At 42.3% G+C, this 22701-nt stretch overlaps 2 protein-coding genes and 1 non-coding gene across 23 annotated transcripts in view; 2 read left to right on the plus strand and 1 right to left on the minus strand.

Moving 5' to 3' along the window:
* Positions 1-527, minus strand: part of etnk1 (ethanolamine kinase 1) — a 53323-nt gene extending 52796 nt beyond the window's left edge. Inside the window, exon 1 of the mRNA XM_043713402.1 lies at positions 307-527. Coding sequence (XP_043569337.1) covers positions 307-453 — 147 coding nt within the window. The 5' untranslated portion in view covers positions 454-527. The remainder of the gene's footprint in view (positions 1-306) is intronic.
* A 7648-nt stretch (positions 528-8175) lies between these two features.
* The window catches only part of c2cd5 (C2 calcium dependent domain containing 5), a 126486-nt gene continuing 111960 nt past the window's right edge, over positions 8176-22701 (plus strand). For 11 of the 21 annotated variants that reach the window (XM_043713415.1, XM_043713416.1, XM_043713421.1 and 8 more), the window contains exons 1-3: positions 8184-8501; positions 14358-14459; positions 21955-22041. In XM_043713415.1, the coding sequence (XP_043569350.1) occupies positions 14370-14459; positions 21955-22041 (177 nt within the window). In that variant the 5' untranslated portion in view covers positions 8184-8501; positions 14358-14369. Of the gene's footprint in view, positions 8502-14357; positions 14460-21954; positions 22042-22701 lie in introns of all 21 variants that reach the window. The other 10 variants (XM_043713407.1, XM_043713412.1, XM_043713408.1 and 7 more) reach the window with 3 other exon arrangements.
* LOC122561896 lies at positions 22297-22487 on the plus strand. Its single transcript, XR_006315142.1, has one exon. It is a non-coding gene; the product is annotated as a U2 spliceosomal RNA (small nuclear RNA).

The raw sequence follows: 22701 nt of genomic DNA on the forward strand, positions 1-22701 counted from the left end.
CTCCCCACCCCCCATGCTCCTTCCCTCTGCTCCCCACGACCACCCCATGCCCTGCTGCCTCCGCCACCCTCCCGTGTCCCCTCCCTTTGCCCCCACCACCACCCCGTGCCCCTTCCCACTGCCCCCCATGTCCCCTCCCTACACCCACCCGACATCCCAGTCACTGGCGATGGTGGGGGGCACATCCCAGTCACTGGCGACGGGGGGGTGTGGCACATCCCAGTCACTGGCGACGGGGGGGGGGCACATCCCAGTCACTGGCGACGGGGGGGGCGGGGGGGGTACATCCCCATCCCTCCCCCTTACCTTCAGTCTGACCTCAGCCGGGTCCCAGTGCGGCCTCAGTTCTTTCATGAGCCGCAGGGAGCCAGCTGCCATATCCTGTTGATCGACGGTGATGTGCAACCTGGGGACAGCGGACGCCGCGGGAGGTACATGGATGTAACTGGCCATGGCGTCGCAGGCTTCTCGCTACTGGAACCTTCCAGGGAGCCGCGCATGCGCCTGCCCGGCATGTTCCCGCGACGTCATGACATCACCCGCGGCGTCCATCCCAAACCACGTGATAGTGAGTGGTGTCAGACCAGCAAGGGGCTCTGGGGATGAGTGAGGCTCATGTGTTCAGGAATGTGTACAACAACAAATCATATTCATATACCCTTCTCTCAGCTGCACCTTTAAACGTAAGAAACGTCCCTAGGTACTTCGCTGAGCAATCTAAATGATGACAGTAGCTACAAATCAGATCTTAGAAAGAAACACACTTTGAGAAATAAATGTACTCTGTAAGAGGCTCTTGTGGTCCAGGGGTGGACAAAATACTGTGCAGGTCATCTGAAATAACAACAGAAAATTTTTCTGTGCTCAAGACCTAAATCCAAAAAGATATCTGAACTACAGTCAATAATGATTGAATAGAGTCATAGAGATGTACAGCACGGAAATAGACCCTTCGGTCCAAATCGTCCATGCTGACCAGATATCCCAACCAAATCTAGTCCCAACTGCCGGCACCCAGCCCATACCCCTCCAAACCCTACCTATTAATATACCCATCCGGATGCCTTTTAAATGTTGCAATTGTACCAGCCTCCCCCACTTCCTCTGGCAGCCCATTCCACACACGTACCACCCTCTGCGTGAAAACGTTGCCCCTTAGGTCTCTTTTATATCTTTGCCCTCTCACCCTAAACCTATGCCCTCTTGTTCTGGAGTCCCCCAGGGAAAAATACTTTGTCTACTTACCCTATCCATGCCCCTCATGATTTTATAAACCTCTATAAGGTCACCCCTCAGCCTCCAATGCTCCAGGGAAAACAGCCTATTCAACCTCTCCCTATAGATCCAATGCTCCAATCCTGGCAACATCCTTGTAAATTTTCTCTGAACTCTTTCAAGTTTTACAACATCCTTTCGATAGGAAGAAGACCAGAATTACACACAATATTCCAAAAGTGGCCTAACCAATGTACAGCTGCAACATGACCTACCAATTCTGTACTCAATACTCTGACCAATAAAGGAAAGCATACCAAACAAGCCGCTTTGTAATTTTAGAAAACATTCTTCACTGTCTACAATGCCACCACTTTTGGTGTCATCTGCAAACTTACTAACCATGCCTTCTATATTCTCATCCAAATCATTTATATAAATGGCAAACAAAAGAGACCCAGAACCGATCCCTGTGGAACACCGCTGGTCACAGGCCTCCAGTCCGAAAAGCAACCCTCCACCATTACTCTCTGTCTGCTGCTGTTAAGCCAGTTATGTATCCAGTTGGCAAGCTCACCCTGAATCCCATGTGACTTTACTAATTAAGTCTACCATACAGAATCTTGTCAAAGTCTTTACTAAAATGAAAATCAACAATATCTACCACTCTGCCCTCATCAATATTCTTGGTTACATTCTCAAAAAACTCAATCAAGTTTGTGAGACACAATTTTCCTTGTTGTGTAAACACTTTTCTAAATCTACTAGCCATCTCACTCTGTACCTCATATATGCCTTTAATAACATTAAGCCTAAAAAAGGGTGTTTGAATAACACCTTATAGATAAAGTAAATTATCTATCATTACCTCCAAAAAAAATGTTAAAATGGAAAAAAAATATCAAACACAGGAGGAAACCGGAGCACCCAGAGGAAACCCACACAGACACAGGGAGAATGTGCAAACTCCACACAGACAATCACGCGAGGTTGGAATCAAACTCAGGTCCCTGGTACAGTGAGGCAGCAGTACTAACCACTGAAGCACCATGTTGCCCCGATCTATGCATGTATTCTTGATGCTGTTTTTAGTTAACACTCCACTGAATTTTTTAACTTGCTTCTTTCTAAGCTCAAAATGTGCCATTCCTCATTCCTTACATTAAAATCTTCAATTCATTTTGTCCAATGTCTTAACTCCTTACTTTTCTTTGTCTGGCATTTCAAGAGTGCTGTTCAGTTTGAAAATCCCAAATGTCTTTCTAACTTGCTTGTGACCGACACTAGAGATTCTGATGCATCATTGACATCTGACCTCAGTAGGTGTCTCACTCTCACAATTAATTTTCTAATGCTCATATGAAGCAATATGAGATATTACATTACTTTAATGACATGACATAAAGATAGGTTGTTGTTGTTCCTTTTTATTTTGAAAAAGAAAGTATTCGCCAAGTTGCTGAGGAGCAGCATCATCTTACTTTATCGTGGCTCATCTTGGTTTATCCATCTAGACATTTATCACAAGCCCCTTATTACGACATCTCAGTTTTGCTTTTCAAGATTCCAGGGTTTTTAATCTATATTTGGAAGTCTAGTCAATGGGAGGGATATGGGTCGGGTGCTGGCAGGTGGGACTAGATTGGGTTGGGATTTCTGGTCAGCATGGAAGATTTGGACCGAAGGGTCTGTTTCCATGCTGTACATCTCTATGACTCTATATAGATTAATGGGCTGAAAAATGGCAGATGGAGTTCAATATGGATAAATGTGGAGTATTGTATTTTAGTACAGCAAACACAGGTATGGCTTAAAAAAGAAATGGTAGGGCCTTGGGTAGTGTTGTAGAACATAAAGACTTAGGGGTGCAGGTACATAATTCTTGGAAGTTTGCATCCCGTATAGACAGGGTGGTTAAAAAAGCACTTGTAATGCTTGCCTTCATTGCTCAGTCCTTTGAGTATAGGAGTTGGGACTTTATGTTGAGATTCTGCAGGACATTGGTGAGACGTCTTCTGGAATGTTATGTACGGTTTTGGACGGCTGTTTTTAGGAAGGATATTATAAAGCTGGAGAGGGTTCAGAAGAGATTTACCAGGATGTTGCCAGGTATGGAAGGTGCGAGTTATAAAGGAAGGCAGGATAGGCAGGAATGTTTTTCATGGAGCATAGGAGGTTGAGAGGTGACCTGACAGAAGTTTATAAAATAATGAAAGGCACGGATAGAGTTGATATCAGTTGTCTTTTTCCTAAGATGGGGAATTTCAAGAGTAGGGGTGTATTTTTTAGGTAAGAGGAAAGGCATTTAAAGTTATGAGAGCAAATTCTTTTACGCAGAGGGTGGTTCGCACATGGAATGAACTTTGTAAGTAAGTGGTGCTTGCGGGTATAGTTACATGAATGGGAAAGGTTTGGAGGGATATGGGCCAGGGGCAGGCAGGTGGGACTAGATTAGTGTGGAATTATGTTTGGTATGGACTGCTTGGAATGAAGGGTCTGCTTCTGTGCTGTAGGACTCCACGTGTGGGAATAGGGGGCAGGAGTGTCTGAGTGGGATGGTCTTCGGAGAATTGGTGCGGACTCAAAAGGCCAACTTCCATGCTGTAAGATTCTATGATTCTATGCACATACAGATGGGCAATAAACATTATATCAGAAAGTCATTCGAGGCCAGAGGGTTAGGCAAAGGTAGTGGAGGCAGGTACTCTTGCATGATTTTAGAAGCATCTGGATAAACATTTAAAATACCAGGGCATGGTAGACAATGGACTAAGTGCAGATAATTGAGGTTAGTGTAGTTTGGTGTTTGTTGATTGGCTTTGACGTAGTGGGGAGAAAGTGAGGACTGCAGATGCTGGAGATCAGAGCTGCAAATGTGTTGCTGGAAAAGCGCAGCAGGTCAGGCAGCATCCAGGGAACAGGAGAATCGACGTTTCGGGCATAAGCCCTTCTTCCTGAAGAAGGGCTTATGCCCGAAACGTCGATTCTCCTGTTCCCTGGATGCTGCCTGACCTGCTGCGCTTTTCCAGTAACACATTGGACGTAGTGGGAAAAGGCCTTTTTTTTAAGCTGTGTGACACTATGTCTAAAATGGTGGAAAAATTCTGGACAGTTTCTCTGGAAAGTAGAACAGAGTTAATGTTTCAGGTCCAAGACCATTCATTCGAATGCTCCAGACAGATGCTAGTTGACCTTTTTGAATCTGCAGCATTTTTAGGTTTCTGGACAGTTTCTCTGGAAAGTAGAACAGAGTTAACGTTTCAGGTCCAAGACCATTCATTCGAATGCTCCAGACAGATGCTAGTTGACCTTTTTGAATCTGCAGCATTTTTAGATTTCAGTGCATTTATATTAGTTTATTCCAAAATACCTTCATAACGAATCACTCATGTTTGAAGCGTGGTCACTGTTTTGTCAAAACATCCAGTTTTCAAAATCTTCCATGGTCACATTGTCTCCCCAGTCTGTAACGTCTTGGTGTTAGTCAAAGCTTCAGGATTTCTGTGCTCCTCCAATTCCCTTCTCATGCATCCCTGGCTTTAATCACTCCTACATTGGTGATGATACCTTCAGCTGGGAGCTGAAATCTCTCTCCTAAATGTCTCCGCCAATCTTTTTATCTTCTCCTTTAAGATATTCTTTTGACACCTATCTCTTTGACCAAGATTTTGGATCAGTAATCACTACATTGCTGGATGTCAAATCTTATTTAGTAATACTCCTTGGGACATCACTTTAATGAATATGTGAAAGACATGGAGAGAATACAGAGCATGTTTACTGGAATGGTATAAGGGATGGGGAATTAAGCTGAGGTTAGTTTGGAATAGCTGGAGTTATTCTTTTCTGAGCAAAAATGCTCATGGGAAGCTCTGAAGAAAGGCTACTGAAGTCGAAACATTAACTTTCTTTTCCCTCCACAGATGCTGCCAGACCTATTGAGTTTCTCCAGCAATCTCTGTTTCAGATTTCCAGTATCCACACTTCTTTTTTTATTCATACGAGATTGTGGGAAGATTTTACAAAGATATACAAAATTATGATAGACTTAGATAAGATAGGAAAAGAAAAACTCTTCCCATCAGTTTATTGTACAAAGCTCATGGGACAAAGATTGAAGAATTTTGTCAAGAGTTTGCAGGGTATTGTGAGGAAGAACCTTCTTTGGCTGTGAGTTATAATGATTTGGAACTTTCTGCCCACAAGCACAGTGGAAGAAAAAACAATCAATAATTTCAAAAGGAAATTGGATGTGTATTTGAAGAAAATGAGGCAATGGGACTGCAGTGATGTGCGATTGGCTGGATTGCTGTGTAGGGATCTGACATAGACATGATGGGCCAAATGGATTCCTCTGCAGTCTAAATGATCTACTTAACTATATAGCTTCAATGGTATTAAAATAATTGAATCGCTCTGCATCAAAATCCTGGATTATCACATTGATCAAAAAGTTATTGCGGCTACAAGAGCAGTTCAGAGAGTGGGTGTTCTGTGGTGAATGATTGGCCTCCTGACTTCCTAAAGGCTGTCTACCCCATCTACCAACCCAACCCAACCCAAGTCAGGATTGTTTTGTAATACTCCCCACTTCCTTGGATAAGTGCAACTCCAACACTGAAGAAGCAGACTGCTTACCCCATCCACCACCTTCAACATTCACCCTCTCTACCACTGGGTTTGGTGTGTACCATCGACAGCATGAACTGCACAAATTGTCAACATTTTTTTTGACAGTGTCCCAAATCTGCAAAGCTATCAAAAAGTGCTTAGGAAGCAGCGGCATTGAAACGCCACCACATGCAAATTCCCCTGGAAGTTGCATACAGTATGACTTGGAAATGCACCTTGGAACACACTATCTAACAGAACTGTGGAAGTATCTTCATCATACGGATTGCAATAGTTCATGAATGTGACTCACCATTACCTTCCCAGAACAATCTTTGCTAGCAATGTCAATATCCATGATCATTATTTAAAAGTTAAGAAATATGCAGTTTGTGTTGTTAAACACCAGCAATTTGAAAAAGTATACATAAACATCAATCTATTCTTAAAGTTTTTGTTTAAGATACTTATCCAGTCATTTCCAGCTTTGTTGACAATTATCTGGTTAAATCTTCCCTTGTAAGTCAGAACATAATGTTAACGTTGGACTTATTTTTCTGCACACTGACATTGTTGTTTTGATATGATGCAAGTTTATTTCTCATGTTGACAAGTGTTACTATTGGAAAGAACAAATTGCACATTTTGGTCATTTGTATCATATTTTGGTACTCACGCCATACAACCCTGTCATGTCAACCACTGCAAGATGTGTCACAATGTTGACATGGATACCACCATTACCCATGGGGACACCACCCACTGTGTACGCGACGGGTACTCATGTGACTCGGCCAATGTTGTCCACCTTATATGCTGCCAGCAAGGATGCCCTGAGGCACAGTACATTGGCGAGACCAAGCAGAATCTATGACAACGGATACATGGACATTGCACAACAATCAACAGACAGGGCTGTTCCCTCCCAGTTAGTCGGATCTTCGGGTGACTGTCCTCCAAGGCAGACTTCAGCATATGCATTAACGCAGATTAGCTGAGCAGAAGCTGATAGCCAAGCTGGGTACCCATGAGGATAGGCTCAACTGGGATCTTGGGTTCATGTCACACTACAGGTGACCAACTACACTATACACTCATACTCTCATATGCACACACAAACTCACTCTCACTTACTCATACTCACGCATACGCTTTCTCATACACACGCACACATACCTCCCCCATATTCACAACCTCGCACACACCCCTTTACAGACTTATACTCCATCATACCCACTTTACCAAGCTTTCACACACTATCACACTCTCTCATACACACTCACTCTGTCTCTCATGCACGTGCACACACAAATAAGTCTACGAGGTGAATTTGTATATGCAGAATTATATTTGCAGATATATTCTATTTTGCTCAAACAATGCACAATCTGCAGACAGTCAATCCATGTAATATTAGTTCCACTTTGGAAATGAAACCTGCCTGACTCAAGATTGGGATATAGACGGATTCTGACCTCACACCTTTAATGCATTTTCTGAGCTGAGCTGAGCTGAGCTTTTGTTATAAAACCTTAAGTTGTCTTGAGAAGTTCTGGGATTTACATATTACTGAACTGAAACTTGCTACCCATTCTAAAAGATGAAAGGCTTAATAGCAATCTAGGTTTGTTCAACATATTATTTCAGTTGCATGACACTATAATCTTTTGCTATAAATTCTGTGTCTTATGGTCTTATACTCCACAATCACCTGATGAAGGAGCAGTGCTCAGAAAGCTAGTGCTTCCAAATAAACCTGTTGGACTATAACCTGGTGTTGTCTGATTTATAACAGTGACATATTGCCCTTGCTTTAAACATCTATCACATCATATTGCACTGTATGCAGTGGAGCTGTTTCCATTCCAACAGTGCCCCTTTGACATCTCTGAAGGAGTCATTATGGCCTTTTAGGTGGCAATGGCTTTGCTGATGACACCATTCTGAGTGATCGATGGAGCCACATTGTCAACTCTGGCTAGGCAATATTCATTGTGTGACCTCTTGCCTTCAACGGCCCTTCCACCTGCTTCCTGCTCAAGACTTCAGCCATTGAGCATCCCCCAGCTTCCTGTGCCTTTTCAGCATGCCCAGGCTTTGAGTTTTTGCAAATCCGAATGCAGTACCCATGGGATCAATGACACAATCTGTAGGTGGCTACAAGAAAGGAATATAAGATAAATTGCCAGCAGTAAAGGCTGGCTAAGCTTCAGCCCACCCTTAGATCATCACCAGATGTGTCCTGGTGTTTGTGAGAGGGGGTCCTTGCTGGTTTTTGCCCATAGTGGGACATGTGGCCCTCCTTCCCCCAATGTCAGAGGATCTCCTTGACCATAGCTGGCCTCACCCGGAAGCGAAGTTGCGGGTGACCCCGGAAGCAGATCGGGGAAGGGGGGCGGCGGCTGGAAGACCGAGGCGGGGGAGAGGGGTCGTAGCTCTCCGGATTTTATTTACTTGTGTTTTCAGAAGGAACCCTCCTCCCCCTCCCCCCCCCCGAGGAGTCCGCGGTAGCAGAGCGGGAGTGTGACGGGCCCCGGTTGTTTGATCGGTGAGGCCCAGCGGGGCGGTGGGTGCCCCGGCCCGGCCCGGCCCGGCCCCGGGTGATGGGGCCAAGGGGCGGATGGCGGGGCTTTGAGTGGTGCTGCGGCCGCTGGGCCAGATGCCGAGGCCTCGAGGTTCGTACTCCTTCTCCTTCCCGCGGCGGATTGGGTGTAGAGAGAGAGAGAGGGACACACACACACAGAGACAGAGAGGGCGGCACTGGGTCTTGTCTCCCTGAGCGTCTTGTGCGAGTGGTATCTTCACCACCCTTCAACCTGACGGTTACTGTCTGACCCCCAGCTGCTGCAGGATGATAAACCCCACTGCAGCCTTCCCGTGTACACAACAGCTCAGCACAGACCTGGCCCATCGAACACGCACAATCTCTTCCAGTTAATCTCTGCTCCCCAGGCTCCTCTCTCGTGTCATTAAGTTAAGAATCACACAACACCAGCTTAGAATCCAATTGAAACGACGAACTTTCAAATAAACCTGTTGGACTGTAACCTGGTGTTGTGTGATTTTTAACTCTTTCCACCCATAGTCCAGCACTGGCACCTCCACATCATGGCCTCCTATGATTGTAATGTTGCTTTTTCTCTTCCAAGTATCTAACCATTATTCTTTGGAGAACCACTATTCTACAATCTTGTCAGGGTTCAGGGATCACCTGTTAGCTATCGCCACTTGGAACTATAAAATGTGACTTTGCATTTGTGTTTACAGCAGTGCTGAGCTATCAAAATGCCTAACGTTCTCCCATCAAATTTAGTACTGCCCACATCTTCCATCCTGCTTTCTGTGCTGAAACAAGAGATCAGTGTGTTTCTCAGGAACCGACTCTGTGAGATCTTCCTGTCACTCCCTCGCCCCACGGAATTAATGGATTCTTCATGTTGCAAAGCATGGCCTTTCCTATACTGGCCAAATTTCCTTTACCTTCATCCCTTTCCTTAATTTTCAATGCATTTGTTTGCAGTTCAGTTCCTTGGCATTATTTTGAAGATCAGGGCAGTCCTTGCCGACCTTGGCCAATGGATTACCTTCCACTAACGCTATTAAAAGAAATCATTTGGTTGCTTATTGCTTTAGTCCTTGTCAGACTTTCCTGTGAGCAAATTAGCTGCCAGGCTTCTTACATTGCAATAACAAAGGCACTTTAAAAGTCAATTGTGATTTGAAGAAGCATATGGTTGTAAAAAATCATTCATATGATGGAATATCCTTTATTCTATTCTCTATTGCCTAAACTGAGTGTAAAACAAGTTGGGCAATAATATTGGAAAGGCACAAGAAGAGACCCTCAGTCTGTCACACATACTGCAGCATTCAGTCAAATTATTGATGATGTGCGCACACAACCCATTTATCAACCTTTGCACAACATTTCTTGATATCCCCAACTGGTCTTTATGGGGAGATGAGTTCCGGTTTTCAGCTATCTCTGTTGGAGGAATGCTTCATGATTTCACTCCTGAATGGTTTAGGTCTAATTTCAAAATTACTTCTTGTCCTTGCATTCTCAGGCATGCCCACTTTGACAAAATTAATTGACTATTTCAGTGTTTAGCAAAACTGAGTGCAAGGAGTATCAATGGTTAGGTTTGATATACACAAAACAAAATGAACTGGTATCCTTAGTTTTTTTCCGCATTATGCATTGGAATATGATTAAAATGTGATCATAATCTCATGGGTGCTGGCTGTCTCAAGACATCTCAACTCTGTGGCTTTTAAAGGTTTTAAAAAATGTTTAGCCCCTCGTTTGAATGTCCAGGGATGTGAAGCGCATCGCCTCTGAGATTCAGTTCTGTGTCTAATGTTTTCGAATTTAATTCAGTCATAATGAAGGAGATGATCCCTTGTGTCTTTCATTTCCTCAATGGCACCAAATCCTGGCAAATTTTGACATATCCATAGTATTTTCGTTGATATCCATGGTTTTTTTTAAAGAGCTCAATTCAAATGCACAGCCTTGTTGTGTTGTGCATTTCATTCTGCAGAGTTGATGTGAAAGTTTTGCTTTTATGTTTATTGTTGCCTTTGAGTTCTTGTTTGTTTTTATGCAACAACAGTGGTGCTGAAATATATATGGGTGCATTGAAGTAGATGGAATGTAGTTTTGAAGGAAATTAACTGTATTCACATTTGTAATGTTATCGATACATCTACAGGACAGAACGTTTCTGATTGTTGAGGATAAAGTTATTTTACGTAAAGTACTTAACCTGCTTTAATTAATAAAAGGGCAGGCGCAGGGCAAGTTGACTGAAAATCTGTTGGATTGGAAGCATGAACAGTAATTTTACACTTGTTGCAAGAATTTCTTTTGTTCCAAGTTAAGAGGGCTTGTTCATTCCACTGAAAAAAATTATAATAATTCAGTGAAGAAATTGAAAATGTAGAATATTAAAACTTGGCAATTGTTTCTACTCAGTCAGTCATGGGTTCATGTTTCTTAACAATTAATAATATTAGGCATCAACTGACATCTTTGATAAACGGTACTCGGGCACTTCACAGATAGGTGGCAGAGAAACAGCAGGTAAGCCAGCAGAGAGAGGCTGCAAATGCACTAGAATAGATTTTTCAGTACCTTAAAGTATTTTCACACCACAATTTTTAAAAATGTATATAACCGTCCCAGCTTATGCTTCCAACTTGCAACCTCTAAAGATTCTGCGAATTATTAATGTAGCACATGCAGTCCTCAAATCTGGCAGATGTATGTGATCCCATACCAAAATACAAAGCAGGATCAAACAGCAAAAATGAAGACACTTACTTGGGATTTTGTGAACTGATACAAGTTGAGACAGATGCTGAAAACAAGCCACCTTTCCAGCTGACCTACCTGTCAGTTGTGTGCCTGGTTTGTTCCCTGAACATTTGGAACATGAGATCTATCTTCTATGCAGTTATAGTCCTAATCTAAGTGCCATAATTGTGTATCAGAAATCAGATCTGTCCATAAATGTCACATTTGATTTGTATTTTGTTGCCATTTATTGTGGTAAATTGATATGTCAACATACCTCTTGTGAATAACGTAGACTATAACCATTACGTGGTTCCATAGAGTGAGCTAAATCATCCAATTATATTATGCTGTGTAGAAAAAAAAATCTTAGCAATGCAAAATACATTTTTAAGCAATGATACAATTATTTTCGCCATGCTGGTTCCACATTCGTTTGCAGATCTATTTCTTATCAACAGTATTCAAAAACCTCACAATGATACAGTAAGAAATCAATGATTTAAAATGCTTTTGTCTTGTATGTTAATTTTCATGATTGAGCCAAATACTTTGAATACTAACCTCAAATCAACACACTGTCATGTCACCAGTTTAATGATGAATGCATGGTAACCTGCTTATTTATCCTTAAGCTGGAGCGTGTAAGTGAACAGCACGAGACTGTTGTCTACCTGGCACAGCAACTGTCATTTTTCACACTGTCTCTTGTACCCCATCTCCATTATAACTTCAGATTGTTATCCGTTTCTGTGCCAGTAACATCATGGATCATCCACACTCTGTCTCTTAGCATATCATTGAAAGCAGTCACTTGTAACTATCTAATTCTGTATTAACGAAGTTCCACATTTAGTGCTAGATTGATAATATCCTAGCTAATTTTAAAAATCCAGCTGTTATAAAGATGGTGTAGAGCAGACCTGTTCTCTTGCTATTAATAAACAATGTTTAAATGTGATAAACATTGTTATAAATCTTAAGATTGTACAGCATGATGTACTTGCCTCACCTTTCCTATCTATGTCCTACTCTTTAGCAACAAGTCAAGAATTAGATCCTTTGCCAAATGCTCTGAAGGTGAAGAGGTGCCAGTGTTGGACTGGGGTGGACAAAATTAAAAATCACACAACATAGGTTGGACTGTTTTAAAAATGCTTTCAAGGCATCCAACGTCTGCTATCACCCTTGATCCAAGCCTCATGTCACACGGTCTAATAAAATGATCTTGACTATACCATCAGGTTAGAGCTGAAAATGTGTTGCTGGTAAAGCGCAGCAGGTCAGGCAGCATCCAGGGAACAGGAGAATCGACGTTTCGGGCATAAGCCCTTCAGGAATCTCTCCTGTTCCCTGGATGCTGCCTGACCTGCTGTGCTTTACCAGCAACACATTTTCAGCTCTGATCTCCAGCATCTGCAGTCCTCACTTTCTCCTCCTATACCATTAGGTTAGCTTAGCATCGACAAGACAGAAGCCATTTTGCTCTTAACTGAAATTTTGCACCTTGGTCATTGCTTTCATTTCCAAATTTGACTGCTCATTTAAAACCGATTGAGGGAGTGTTCATCATTGGTGGCCTTTATATGCAGATCATTGCAGAGATTGCTGTCATCCATCTTTGCTAATATCAACCACCTACACTAACTCCTTCCCCATATTCATGCTGAAACCCAAAACTATTTTGCTGTCTCGTTCTGCTGCAGATGATTAGTTTTCAAATGTCAATTGGTTTCAAAATCCCTGTTCTAGATTCCAGTCCTTTCAAGCCTCACTCCACCTTATCTTTGCAACTGTTTTAAAAAATTCTCAAGGTCAGGTTCGTAGGAGAGTAGTCTGACACAGAACAAACGACCAAGAGGCGAGTCTGCTAGAATATGAGCATTTTATTCCCCGCAGCGTCGCCACAACCAGGTCTCATACTTACAACGGGTCTGGCTTATACTCACTCTACATGTTACCGGAACTGGGAGCCGTCAGTTCTCGTAGAGCGGTTGCCAACAACCCACGCTCGGCGGTTAGACGTAACCCCGGAGCAGACTCACCGAACTGGAGACTTTTCCAGCTGATATACTCTTTTCCAGATATAAACATTCATGTGAACAGCAGAGCAAGGCTAAAAAACACATTCCATTCTGGTTACATACAGATAAGAAGATTCACACGGGGAGGTGTGTAATAAGATTCACACGGGACTAAGCAACACCTCCATTCCGGTTAGATTCACACATGTATTGGGACATAATTTTTAACCGTTTCACCACATTCCACTGCTTGGCCCAATACATGTGTTACATTATGATTCACACATGTATTGGGACATAATTTTACACCACAGCAACCTACTTCACCCTGTTGGCTTGATTTGGCCTGCATGTTCCATCACCTTTCAATTTCACCTTCTGTGACATTGTCTTCAACTGCACTATCCCTGCTGACTAGAATTCTATGCTTTTTAACTTCATTTTGCATGTACAATTCTGCTCCTTTCCTCTAATTCTCTCTGTCATATATAATTGCTTACTACCTCCCACCCCCCCCACCCCACCCCACACCACACCACCTCTCTTGCATTGCACATTGAAATGTTTTACATGAGCCATGATGCACTAACAAGGATTATTAATGCCCGGTTTGCATGTAGCAAATATTGGAGGCTTTGAATTTAAATCAGACATTTGGAGGCCATGTATCCAGGAAATCATGAAATAGAAAGGTAAAATATTTTTGTCAAGTACTTCACCTAACTAGTGTCAAACCTCTGAATTTTATTTTTCTTCTGTGGATGCACTCAAACTTCACTTTTGTGTTAGCTGTTTTCATTGAAGGTTAGGAAGTGCACACAATAAGATGTACGTAATAAATTAAAGTTTGTCTTGAAGTAAGTAAAATAATGTTTTATGTACAACTCGTATTTCTGATTTTAAAAGTGGCATACAATAAATATATTCCCCATGAGCCAATGAAGTAAAATAAGATCAGAAATAACAGCACCTTTTGTTATTGAGAACTGCAATGACTGACCCCATTCTGTCAAATGCTTCTGTCTGAGAGAGTTTGTTGGTCTTAACCCAGTGATAGCAAGATTAAGATTTTGAATTAATGCTCTGATTATGTACCTCTTTTGGTGATTTTGAGGTTAAAACTAGTACTTGAGGGTAGATCCAGTTAAAATAATACAGTTAAATAATACACTAATACAGTTAAATAATCTGTCTTTATTTTCTTGCAGTAAAGACCAACAATGCCAGGGAAGCTGAAAGTCAGAATTGTGGCTGGCCGTCACCTGCCAGTTATGGACAGGGCTAGTGACCTAACGGATGCATTTGTTGAGGTTTGTACAAATTACATAAAATTTCTTATCGTGATCAGAATTTACCAGCACACCAAGCTGCGAAGTGAGGAGTTATATGATGAGATGTGGTCCTTAATGTGATGAATTGGTTGTCTTCCACCATAGGACTTGTTAATAGGCGAACATCAGTTGTAAAAAATAGAGTGTAGCACTGAGAAAGGGAAAGAAAACAATGTAACCTACAGACAGCTCAAAGAGCAAACAGGCTGCAGAGCATTGCATTGTCTTCCGTGAGCTGAGCAAGAAGCCCATCAGCAAGATGTTGGCCATGGGTCAGTTGGTCTTATGTTCGTCTCTAGTCAGGAGGTCTTGACAACATTCCAGTGCAGTGCTGAGAGAGTGCTGCACTGTTGGAGAGGCTATATTTTAAATTGAGATGTTGGATCAAAGTCCTTGCTATCTCCTCTGAAAGTTCTCATGGCACTACTGTAAAAGTGCAAAAGGTCCTGGAGTTTATTCCTTGTACGTTTCCCAGGAGTTTGACCTGAACTGTGACCAATATTGCCAGTGTCAAGTTATGCCCAAGTATCTTGGTTGAAACTTTATTGCTGGAACAGCACAGCAGGTCAGGCAGCATCCAGGGAACAGGAGACTCGACGTTTCGGGCACAGGCCCTTCTTCAGGAATGAGCAGAGAGTGTTCAGCAGGAGAAGATAAAAGGTAGGGAGGAGGGACTTGGAGGAGGGGCGTTGGAAATGTGATAGGTGGAAAGAGGTCAAGGTGAGGGTGATAGGTCGGAGTAGGATGGAGGCGGAGAGGTCAAGAAGAAGACTGCAGGTCAGGAAGGCGGTGCCGGGCTGGAGGGATTCGGCTGAGACTTCACCAGGCCTCCAACCACAGGGGATGAACTTGGACTTCACCAGACCTCCAAACACAGGGGATGAACTTGGACTTCACCAGTTTCTTCATCCCCCCTCCCCCCACCTTGTCTCAGCCGAATCCCTCCAGCCCGGCACCGCCTTCCTGACCTGCAGTCTTCTTCTTGACCTCTCCGCCTCCATCCTACTCCGACCTATCACCCTCACCTTGACCTCTTTCCACCTATCACATTTCCAACGCCCCTCCTCCAAGTCCCTCCTCCCTACCTTTTATCTTCTCCTGCTGAACACTCTCTGCTCATTCCTGAAGAAGGGCCTGTGCCCGAAACGTCGAGTCTCCTGTTCCCTGGATGCGGCCTGACCTGCTGTGCTGTTCCAGCAATAAAGTTTCAACTTTGATCTCCAGCATCTGCAGACCTCACTTTCTCCATGCCCAAGTATCTTCCCAACTTCATTAGAACGTTAACGTAGAATTTCCTGCACGTTATCAAGCTGCGCAGCTCAACAAATTTGTGTCGATGTTTATGTTCCACACAGGTTTCATCCCATTCCATAAACCACATCTCACTCTTTCCACATACCTTTTTGTTCAGTTTTCTCTCGTGTACTCATCAAGTTTCTTTCTATTGCCTCAATTTTTCCTGTGTTGTTGAGAGCTATATTCTAACTGTTCTGAGAAAAGAAATTTCAAGTTTTTGAGTTTATTATTAACTACCTTACATTAAAGGTCCCAGATTTGGATGTACCTCAAATTGGGACATTCTGTTTGCATCTGTCCTTTCCCAAACCATTCATGATTTTAAAGACCTCTGTTAAGATGCTTTTATGTTTTCTGTTTTCAAAGCTCAGAAACCCCAGCTGGTACAATCTTCCACACTATCTGCAAACTCTCAGTTTTAGTGCTGTACAGTGAAATCCTGTCACTGTCATGCTAAGTCTCAGGAATTTACTTGTCTATGCAATATTTACTGTGAATACCTTTTTGCTCACAGTACTCCAAACTTTGCTCACGTGTGGTCTTCTGGGCATAAATGTGCGTATGTGTATCATATTGTGTGTGCATTTGTGAAAATCACTGACTGCAAGATTCTCTGAGAGGTAATCCCCTGAGAATGGTGGGACATCATTGTACTCTAAAAATGGCCTGGCATTGGTATTATAAGTAACATAATATCGCTTCATTTGGTTACAGTACTTTTTTTTGAGTTCTATACCTAGAAATCAATGCCAGTGCTTTCTTAGTTTCATTTGCTTTGCTGACCTATGATGCTGCTTCTAATCACTGGTACACCTGTATCCCAAAATCCCTTAGCTGTTCTCCATTCAGTTTATCATTTTCTGCGATGCAGGCAATATTTTTGTTTGCTTGAACTTAAAATAGGTGTAAGTGAGCATAAAGAATCAGGGTCCAAAGAAAACATAAAGCAATCCTTAGTGGGAAGAAGTAGGAAAAAACACTCAAATTACAGTAAAAGACTAGAATAGTTACTGTCTTATATTGCACATGTTCAATTTGCAAACAATATACCAAGACCCTGTGAGTCAGTACATTTAGATGATGCTTGTATTTTCAGAGTTGAGCTGATCCAGTTTTGTGGGAAATCTTTTGGACAGGAAATTTCATAGATGGATGGCAATTAGAAGATCATAGAGATATGAGCACAACTCTATGATACCAGAAAAAATCCTTGAACTTTTAAGCAATGCAATATATCTGTGCCTGAGATAATGCCCACATTACATGGATTTAAATCCATTGTGTGACTTCAAAGATATATAAAATGTCATGTGTAAGTAATTTGGATCTATATGACAGACTATGTTCTCCTAAACAAAAGAAAATCTTGATCCCTCTAACCCTGCAAACTACAGGCCCATCTCCAACTATGCTTTCCTTTCGAAAGTCCAGAAATGTACTGTAGCCTCCCAAATCCTCGCCTTTCTTTCCTGAAAACCTGAATTATCTCCATAATCGTTTTTCCATCCTGCAACAATACTCAAAAGCACTGGTAATCCTGACTGTCACTATGCTGGACTATACTTTGTTTTACTCAGTCTTTGATATGGTTGACACAACGTTCCCCCTCCAATGCAGCTCACCTGTCATCCAATTGTGTGGGAATGCCTCAACTGATTCTATTTTTTGTCTCTCCCATTGTGATTTGAGAATCACTTGCAAAGACTTCTCTACCCATTCCCACACCATTAACTCTGGACTCCATCAGGATCTATCCGTACTGACCACCTGTTTCCCATTTTCATGCTGATCTTGGTGACACCATCTATTTACAAATGTACACTAATGCCACCCAGATCAACCTGATCAGATACGCTCTCAAACAAATTTGTAAGGAGATCTCAGTTATCTGTAAGAATAATAGGATGATTATCATAAAGTCATCGAGATGTACAGCGTGGAAAGACCCTTTGGTCCAACTCGTCCATGCTGACCACATATCCCAACCTAATCTAATCCCACTTGCCAGCACCCGGTCCATATCCCTCCAAACTCTTCCTATTCATATACCCATCCAGATGCCTTTTAAATGTTGCAATTGGTAGCAGGTTTTAATTTTCCAAGCATAGACTGAGGCTGGGTAGTGTTAAGGGCTTGAATGGAGAGGAATTTAAGTGTGTACAAGAAAATGATCTGATTGAGTATGTGGATGCACCTGCTAGAGAAGGTGCAAAACTTAATCTGCTCTTGGGAAATAAGGCAGGGCAGGTGACTGAGTTGTCAGTGGGGGAGCACTTTGGATTTGTAACTATAATTCTATTAATTTTAAAATCGTGATGGAAAAGGATAGACCAAATCTAAAAGTTGAGTTCTAAACTGGAGGAAGACCAATTTGACGATATTAGGCAAGAACTCTCAAAAGTTGATTGGGAGTGGATGTTCGCAGGTTAAAGGATGGCGAGAAATTGGGAAGCCTTCAAAAATGAGATAACGAGAGTCCAAAGACAGTATGTTCCTGTTAGGGTGAAAGTCAAGGCTGGTAGGTGTAGGGAATGTTGGATGACTAAAGATATTGAGGTTTTGGTCAAGAAAAAGAAGGAAACATATGTCTGGTATCGACAGCAGAGATAGAGTGAATTCTTAGAGGAGAAAGGCAGTAGGAGCATACTTAAGAGGGAAATCAGGAGAGCAGAAAGGGGTGTGAGATAGCTTTGGCAAAAAAGGGATAGGAGATAACTTTGGCAAGTAGTATAAAGGAGAATCCAAAGTGATTCTACAAATATTTTAAGGACAAAAGGATAACTAGGGAGAGAATAGGGCTACCTAAAGATCAGCAAGGCTATCTCAATGTGGAGCTGCAGGAGAATGGGGAGATACTAATCGAGTATTTTGCATCAGTGTTTACTGTGGAAGATGTAGAACATGGAGAAGTAAATAGCGACATGTTGAAAAATGTCCACATTACAGAAGAGGTGGTGCTGGATGTCTTAAAACGTATAAAGGTGGGATCTGGTAAGCCGAATCCTAGAATTCTGTGGCAAGCTAGGGAAGTGATTGCTGGGCTCCTTGCTGAGATATTTGTATCATTGATAGTCACAGGTGCGGTGCCGGAAGACTGGAGGTTGGAGAATATGGTGCCGTTATTTAAGAAAGACAGTAAGGAAAAGCCAGGGAACTATAGACCGAAGATCCTGAAATCGGTGGTGGGCATATTGTTGGAAGGAAGCCCGAGGGTCAGGATTTACATGTATTTGGAAAGATCAGGACTGATTGAGGATAGTCAATGTAGCGTTATGCATGGGTAAATAGTGTCTCACTGACTTGATAAAGTTTTTTGAAAAAGTCATGGAGAGGATTGATAAGGGCAGAATAGTGGATGTGATCTATATGGACTTCAGTAAGGCGTTTGACAAAGGTCTTCACGGTAGGCTGGTTAGCAAAGTTAGATCTCGTGGAATACAGGGAGAAGTAACCATTTGCATACAGAACTGGCTTGAAGATAGGAGACAGATGATGGTGGTGGAGGGTTGCTTTTCGAACTGGAGGTCTGTGGCCAATGGTGTGCCACAAGGATCAGTGCTGGATCCACTGCTTTTGGTCATTTATATAAATGATTTGGATGTGAATACAGGAGGTAATGTTAGTAAGTTTGCAGATGGGACCAAAATTGGAGGTGTGAAGACGGTTGCTTCAGAGTACAACTAGACCTTGATCAGATGGGCCAAAAGGCCGAGGAATGACAAATGGAGTTTAATTTCAATAATTGTGATGTGCTGCATTTTGGAAAGGCAAATCAAGGCAGAACTTATAATGCTAAGGTCCTGAGGAGCGTTGCTGAACAAAGAGACCTTGGAGGTTCATAGTTCCTTGAAATTGGAGTCGCAGGTAGGTCGGGTAGTAAAGAAGGCATTTGCTAAATTTCCCTTTATTGGTCAGAGCATTGAGTATAGGAGTTGGGAAGTCCTGTTGCGGCTGTTTTGGATATTGGTTGGGCCACATTTGGAATACGATGTTCAATTATGGTCTCCCTGCTAAAGGAAGGATGTTGTGAAACTTGAAAGGGTTCAGAAAAGATTTACAAGGGTGTTGTCAGAGTTGGAGGGTGTGAGCTATATGGAGAGGCTGAGTAGCCTGGGGCTAGTTTCCCTAGAGCGTCAGAGGCTGAGAGGTTTATAAAATCATGAGGGGCATGGATAGAGTGAATTTCCCTGGGTGGGGGAGTCTAAAACTAGAGGACGTAGCTTTAAGGTGAGAGGGGAAAGATTTAAAAGGGATGTAAGGGGCAAAGTTTTACACAGAGGGTGGTGCGTGGATGGAATGGGCTGCCAAAGGAAGTGGTGGAAGCTGGTATAATTACAACATTTAAAAGGCATTTGGATGGGTATATTATTTGGAAGGATTTGGAGGGATATAGGCCAAATGCTGGCAAATGAGACTGGATTTATTTAGGATATCTGTTAATGGTCGAGTTGGACTGAAGAGTCTGTTTCTATGCTGCACACCTCTTTGACTCTATAACTCCTCCTCATACTAAATTGACTGTTTTTCTGACACCCTGTTTTGAGATTTCTTCCAGAGGGAATTCATGCTCTTTGGTGCTGGCACTAACTAGGTGCTCTTGTTGCTGACTCCTTGGTAAGCGTCTGAGGTTGAGGAACACCATTCACAACTTTGATGTCATGTTTGACTCCATGACTAATTTCTTAGCATATACCTGAGGCACATTCACAGCCTTCACTCAATCAGCTGCTGAAAATCTCTTTTGTTTAACCTAGACTTGACTATTGTCACAAAGCTAGTCCCTTTATTTCTAGAAGCTGCTCCTTGGCTTAAGGAGACTCTGTCCTTGATATTTTCAGAGGGGCAATAAAACGGGCCGGGCTCCAATCAGTCTGGTTTAGTACGGAGATGAAAAGGAATTTGAGAGGCCTTTAGTTTATATGTAAACAGATGAGACTTCAGGCCAAAGTGGTCATGTTTTAGAAGTGACCTGTATAATGAAAGGGGAGTGGTCAGCTCTTTAGCTGAGCTGAGCTGTTTTTAGTTCGGGTTTTGAACTGGGAAGTTCAACAGGGAGCTGTGTGCACACACTCTCTTTCTGCCTTTCAACTTCAACCTGTAAGCATGGGTTCTTTGTGTTTCATTGTGTAATTTTGTGAATACATTTTTTGTCGTTTTAGAGTATAGTAGTCAACCTAGCTATTTTACTCCAGGTAATTTTCACTGGACACTTTACCAAAACAAATTGCAAAGTTAGATCTAATGCTGCCTGCTTAAGAATGTTTTGAGTAGTCTGGCCTAGTCCATAACACTATTACTTCACTCTGCATACTAACTTTATACCTTTTAACCTCCTTAAACTTGACAAGATAAAAGGCTTTATAACCCTAATCCTAAGTCCCATTCAATCATTGCTTATGCTGTCAATGAGTTTTGGCACCTAGTCTGGCAGCAGCTCAAACTTAACATTCAAATCCCTGGTTTTCAAATGCCTCTTTTGCTTCTCTATCCTTATAATTGTGACATTCTCCAGTTCTACAACCATCTGGAATCACGATGCTTTTCCAATTTTAGCCACTTGCACATCTCCTCCTAATCACTTCACTGTGGGTGGCTACCCCTTCAGTTGACAAGATCCTGCACTCTGGAAATCCATTCTTGATTTTCTGAACCTTTCTTCTTCAGATGTTCCTTAAAACCTACATCTTTGACGGAACTCTTGGCCATTTGCCTTAATATCTCTAAATGTGACTCGACATCATAACTTTTGTCTGTGAAAGTGTGATATGAATGCAAGTTTGTTTTTCTTTCCTGTAGATGCAAATATGGAGTAAGCCAGTGTTCTTCCATTGTCCCTGACCAAAATAAGGAAAAACAAATTTTGATGGTCATTTATAATGTTTGTGAGACCAAGCTGTATGCAAATTTGTTCTGCAACTCTTTATAGCACAAGAATAATTGTAATTTTAATGTACTTTGTTGATTGTAAAATTCTTCAGGTCATTTTGAGCTTCTGGAAAGTTCTGAAAAAGGCATTAGGAGTTCAATTGTAAGTAGTTTATGTTGGAGTGTGGATGGAAAATTAGTGCCTAAGGATAAAGCTGTGTTCCAAATCTTCCTCCTACACTGATTAAAGAAAATGTTTGACAAAAAGGGTTAAAAGAATTGTAATACTCCCTGTAACCATTTTTTTTAACAGGTAAAATTTGGTAATACAACATTTAAGACTGATGTGTTCCCGAAATCACTCAACCCCCAGTGGAATTCAGAATGGTTTAAGTTTGAGGTAAGATTTCTAGCAACATCTGATATACCACAAGTTAAAGCAATATAAAAGGTGTCAGAGATGGTCCAGGTCAATTTAAGGTCAGGATGGAATGTGTTGGTGGAGTTGATGAATTGCTCAACCTCCTCGTGGGAGCACGAGGTGGCGCCATTGCAGTCATCAATGTCGCGGAGGAAGAGGTGGGGAGTGGTGCCGGTGTAACTACGGAAGATGGACTGTTCTAGCCAACAAAGAGACAGGCATAGCTGGGGCCCATACGCTTCTCGGCCTTTTGGCTAAGATCATGTGTGGTTCTGTTCTTGTCAGTTTTAATATCAGATATGTCCCTGACTTAGGGACTGAATATTAATCTGATTTTTGCAGGATGAAGTTGTGTTAGGAGCTTGCTCCACTAACTTTGCGCATCGTCCTAGTATTGCAGTGTTTCTGGGAACGCCGTATCTGCTCCCAGGAGGACCAGTTCCACCACAGAACACACCAGATGGCCTCCTCCTTTAGAGACCGCAATTTCCCTTCTCACGTGGTTAAAGATGCCCCTCAACGCATCTCATCCACATCCTGCACCTCCGCCCTCAGACCCCACCCCACCAACCGTAACAAGGACAGAACCCCCCGGTGCTCACCTTTCACCCTACCAACCTTCGCATAAACCAAATCATC

This window comes from Chiloscyllium plagiosum, chromosome 23 (assembly GCF_004010195.1).
Source record: "Chiloscyllium plagiosum isolate BGI_BamShark_2017 chromosome 23, ASM401019v2, whole genome shotgun sequence".
Taxonomy (NCBI): domain Eukaryota; kingdom Metazoa; phylum Chordata; class Chondrichthyes; order Orectolobiformes; family Hemiscylliidae; genus Chiloscyllium; species Chiloscyllium plagiosum.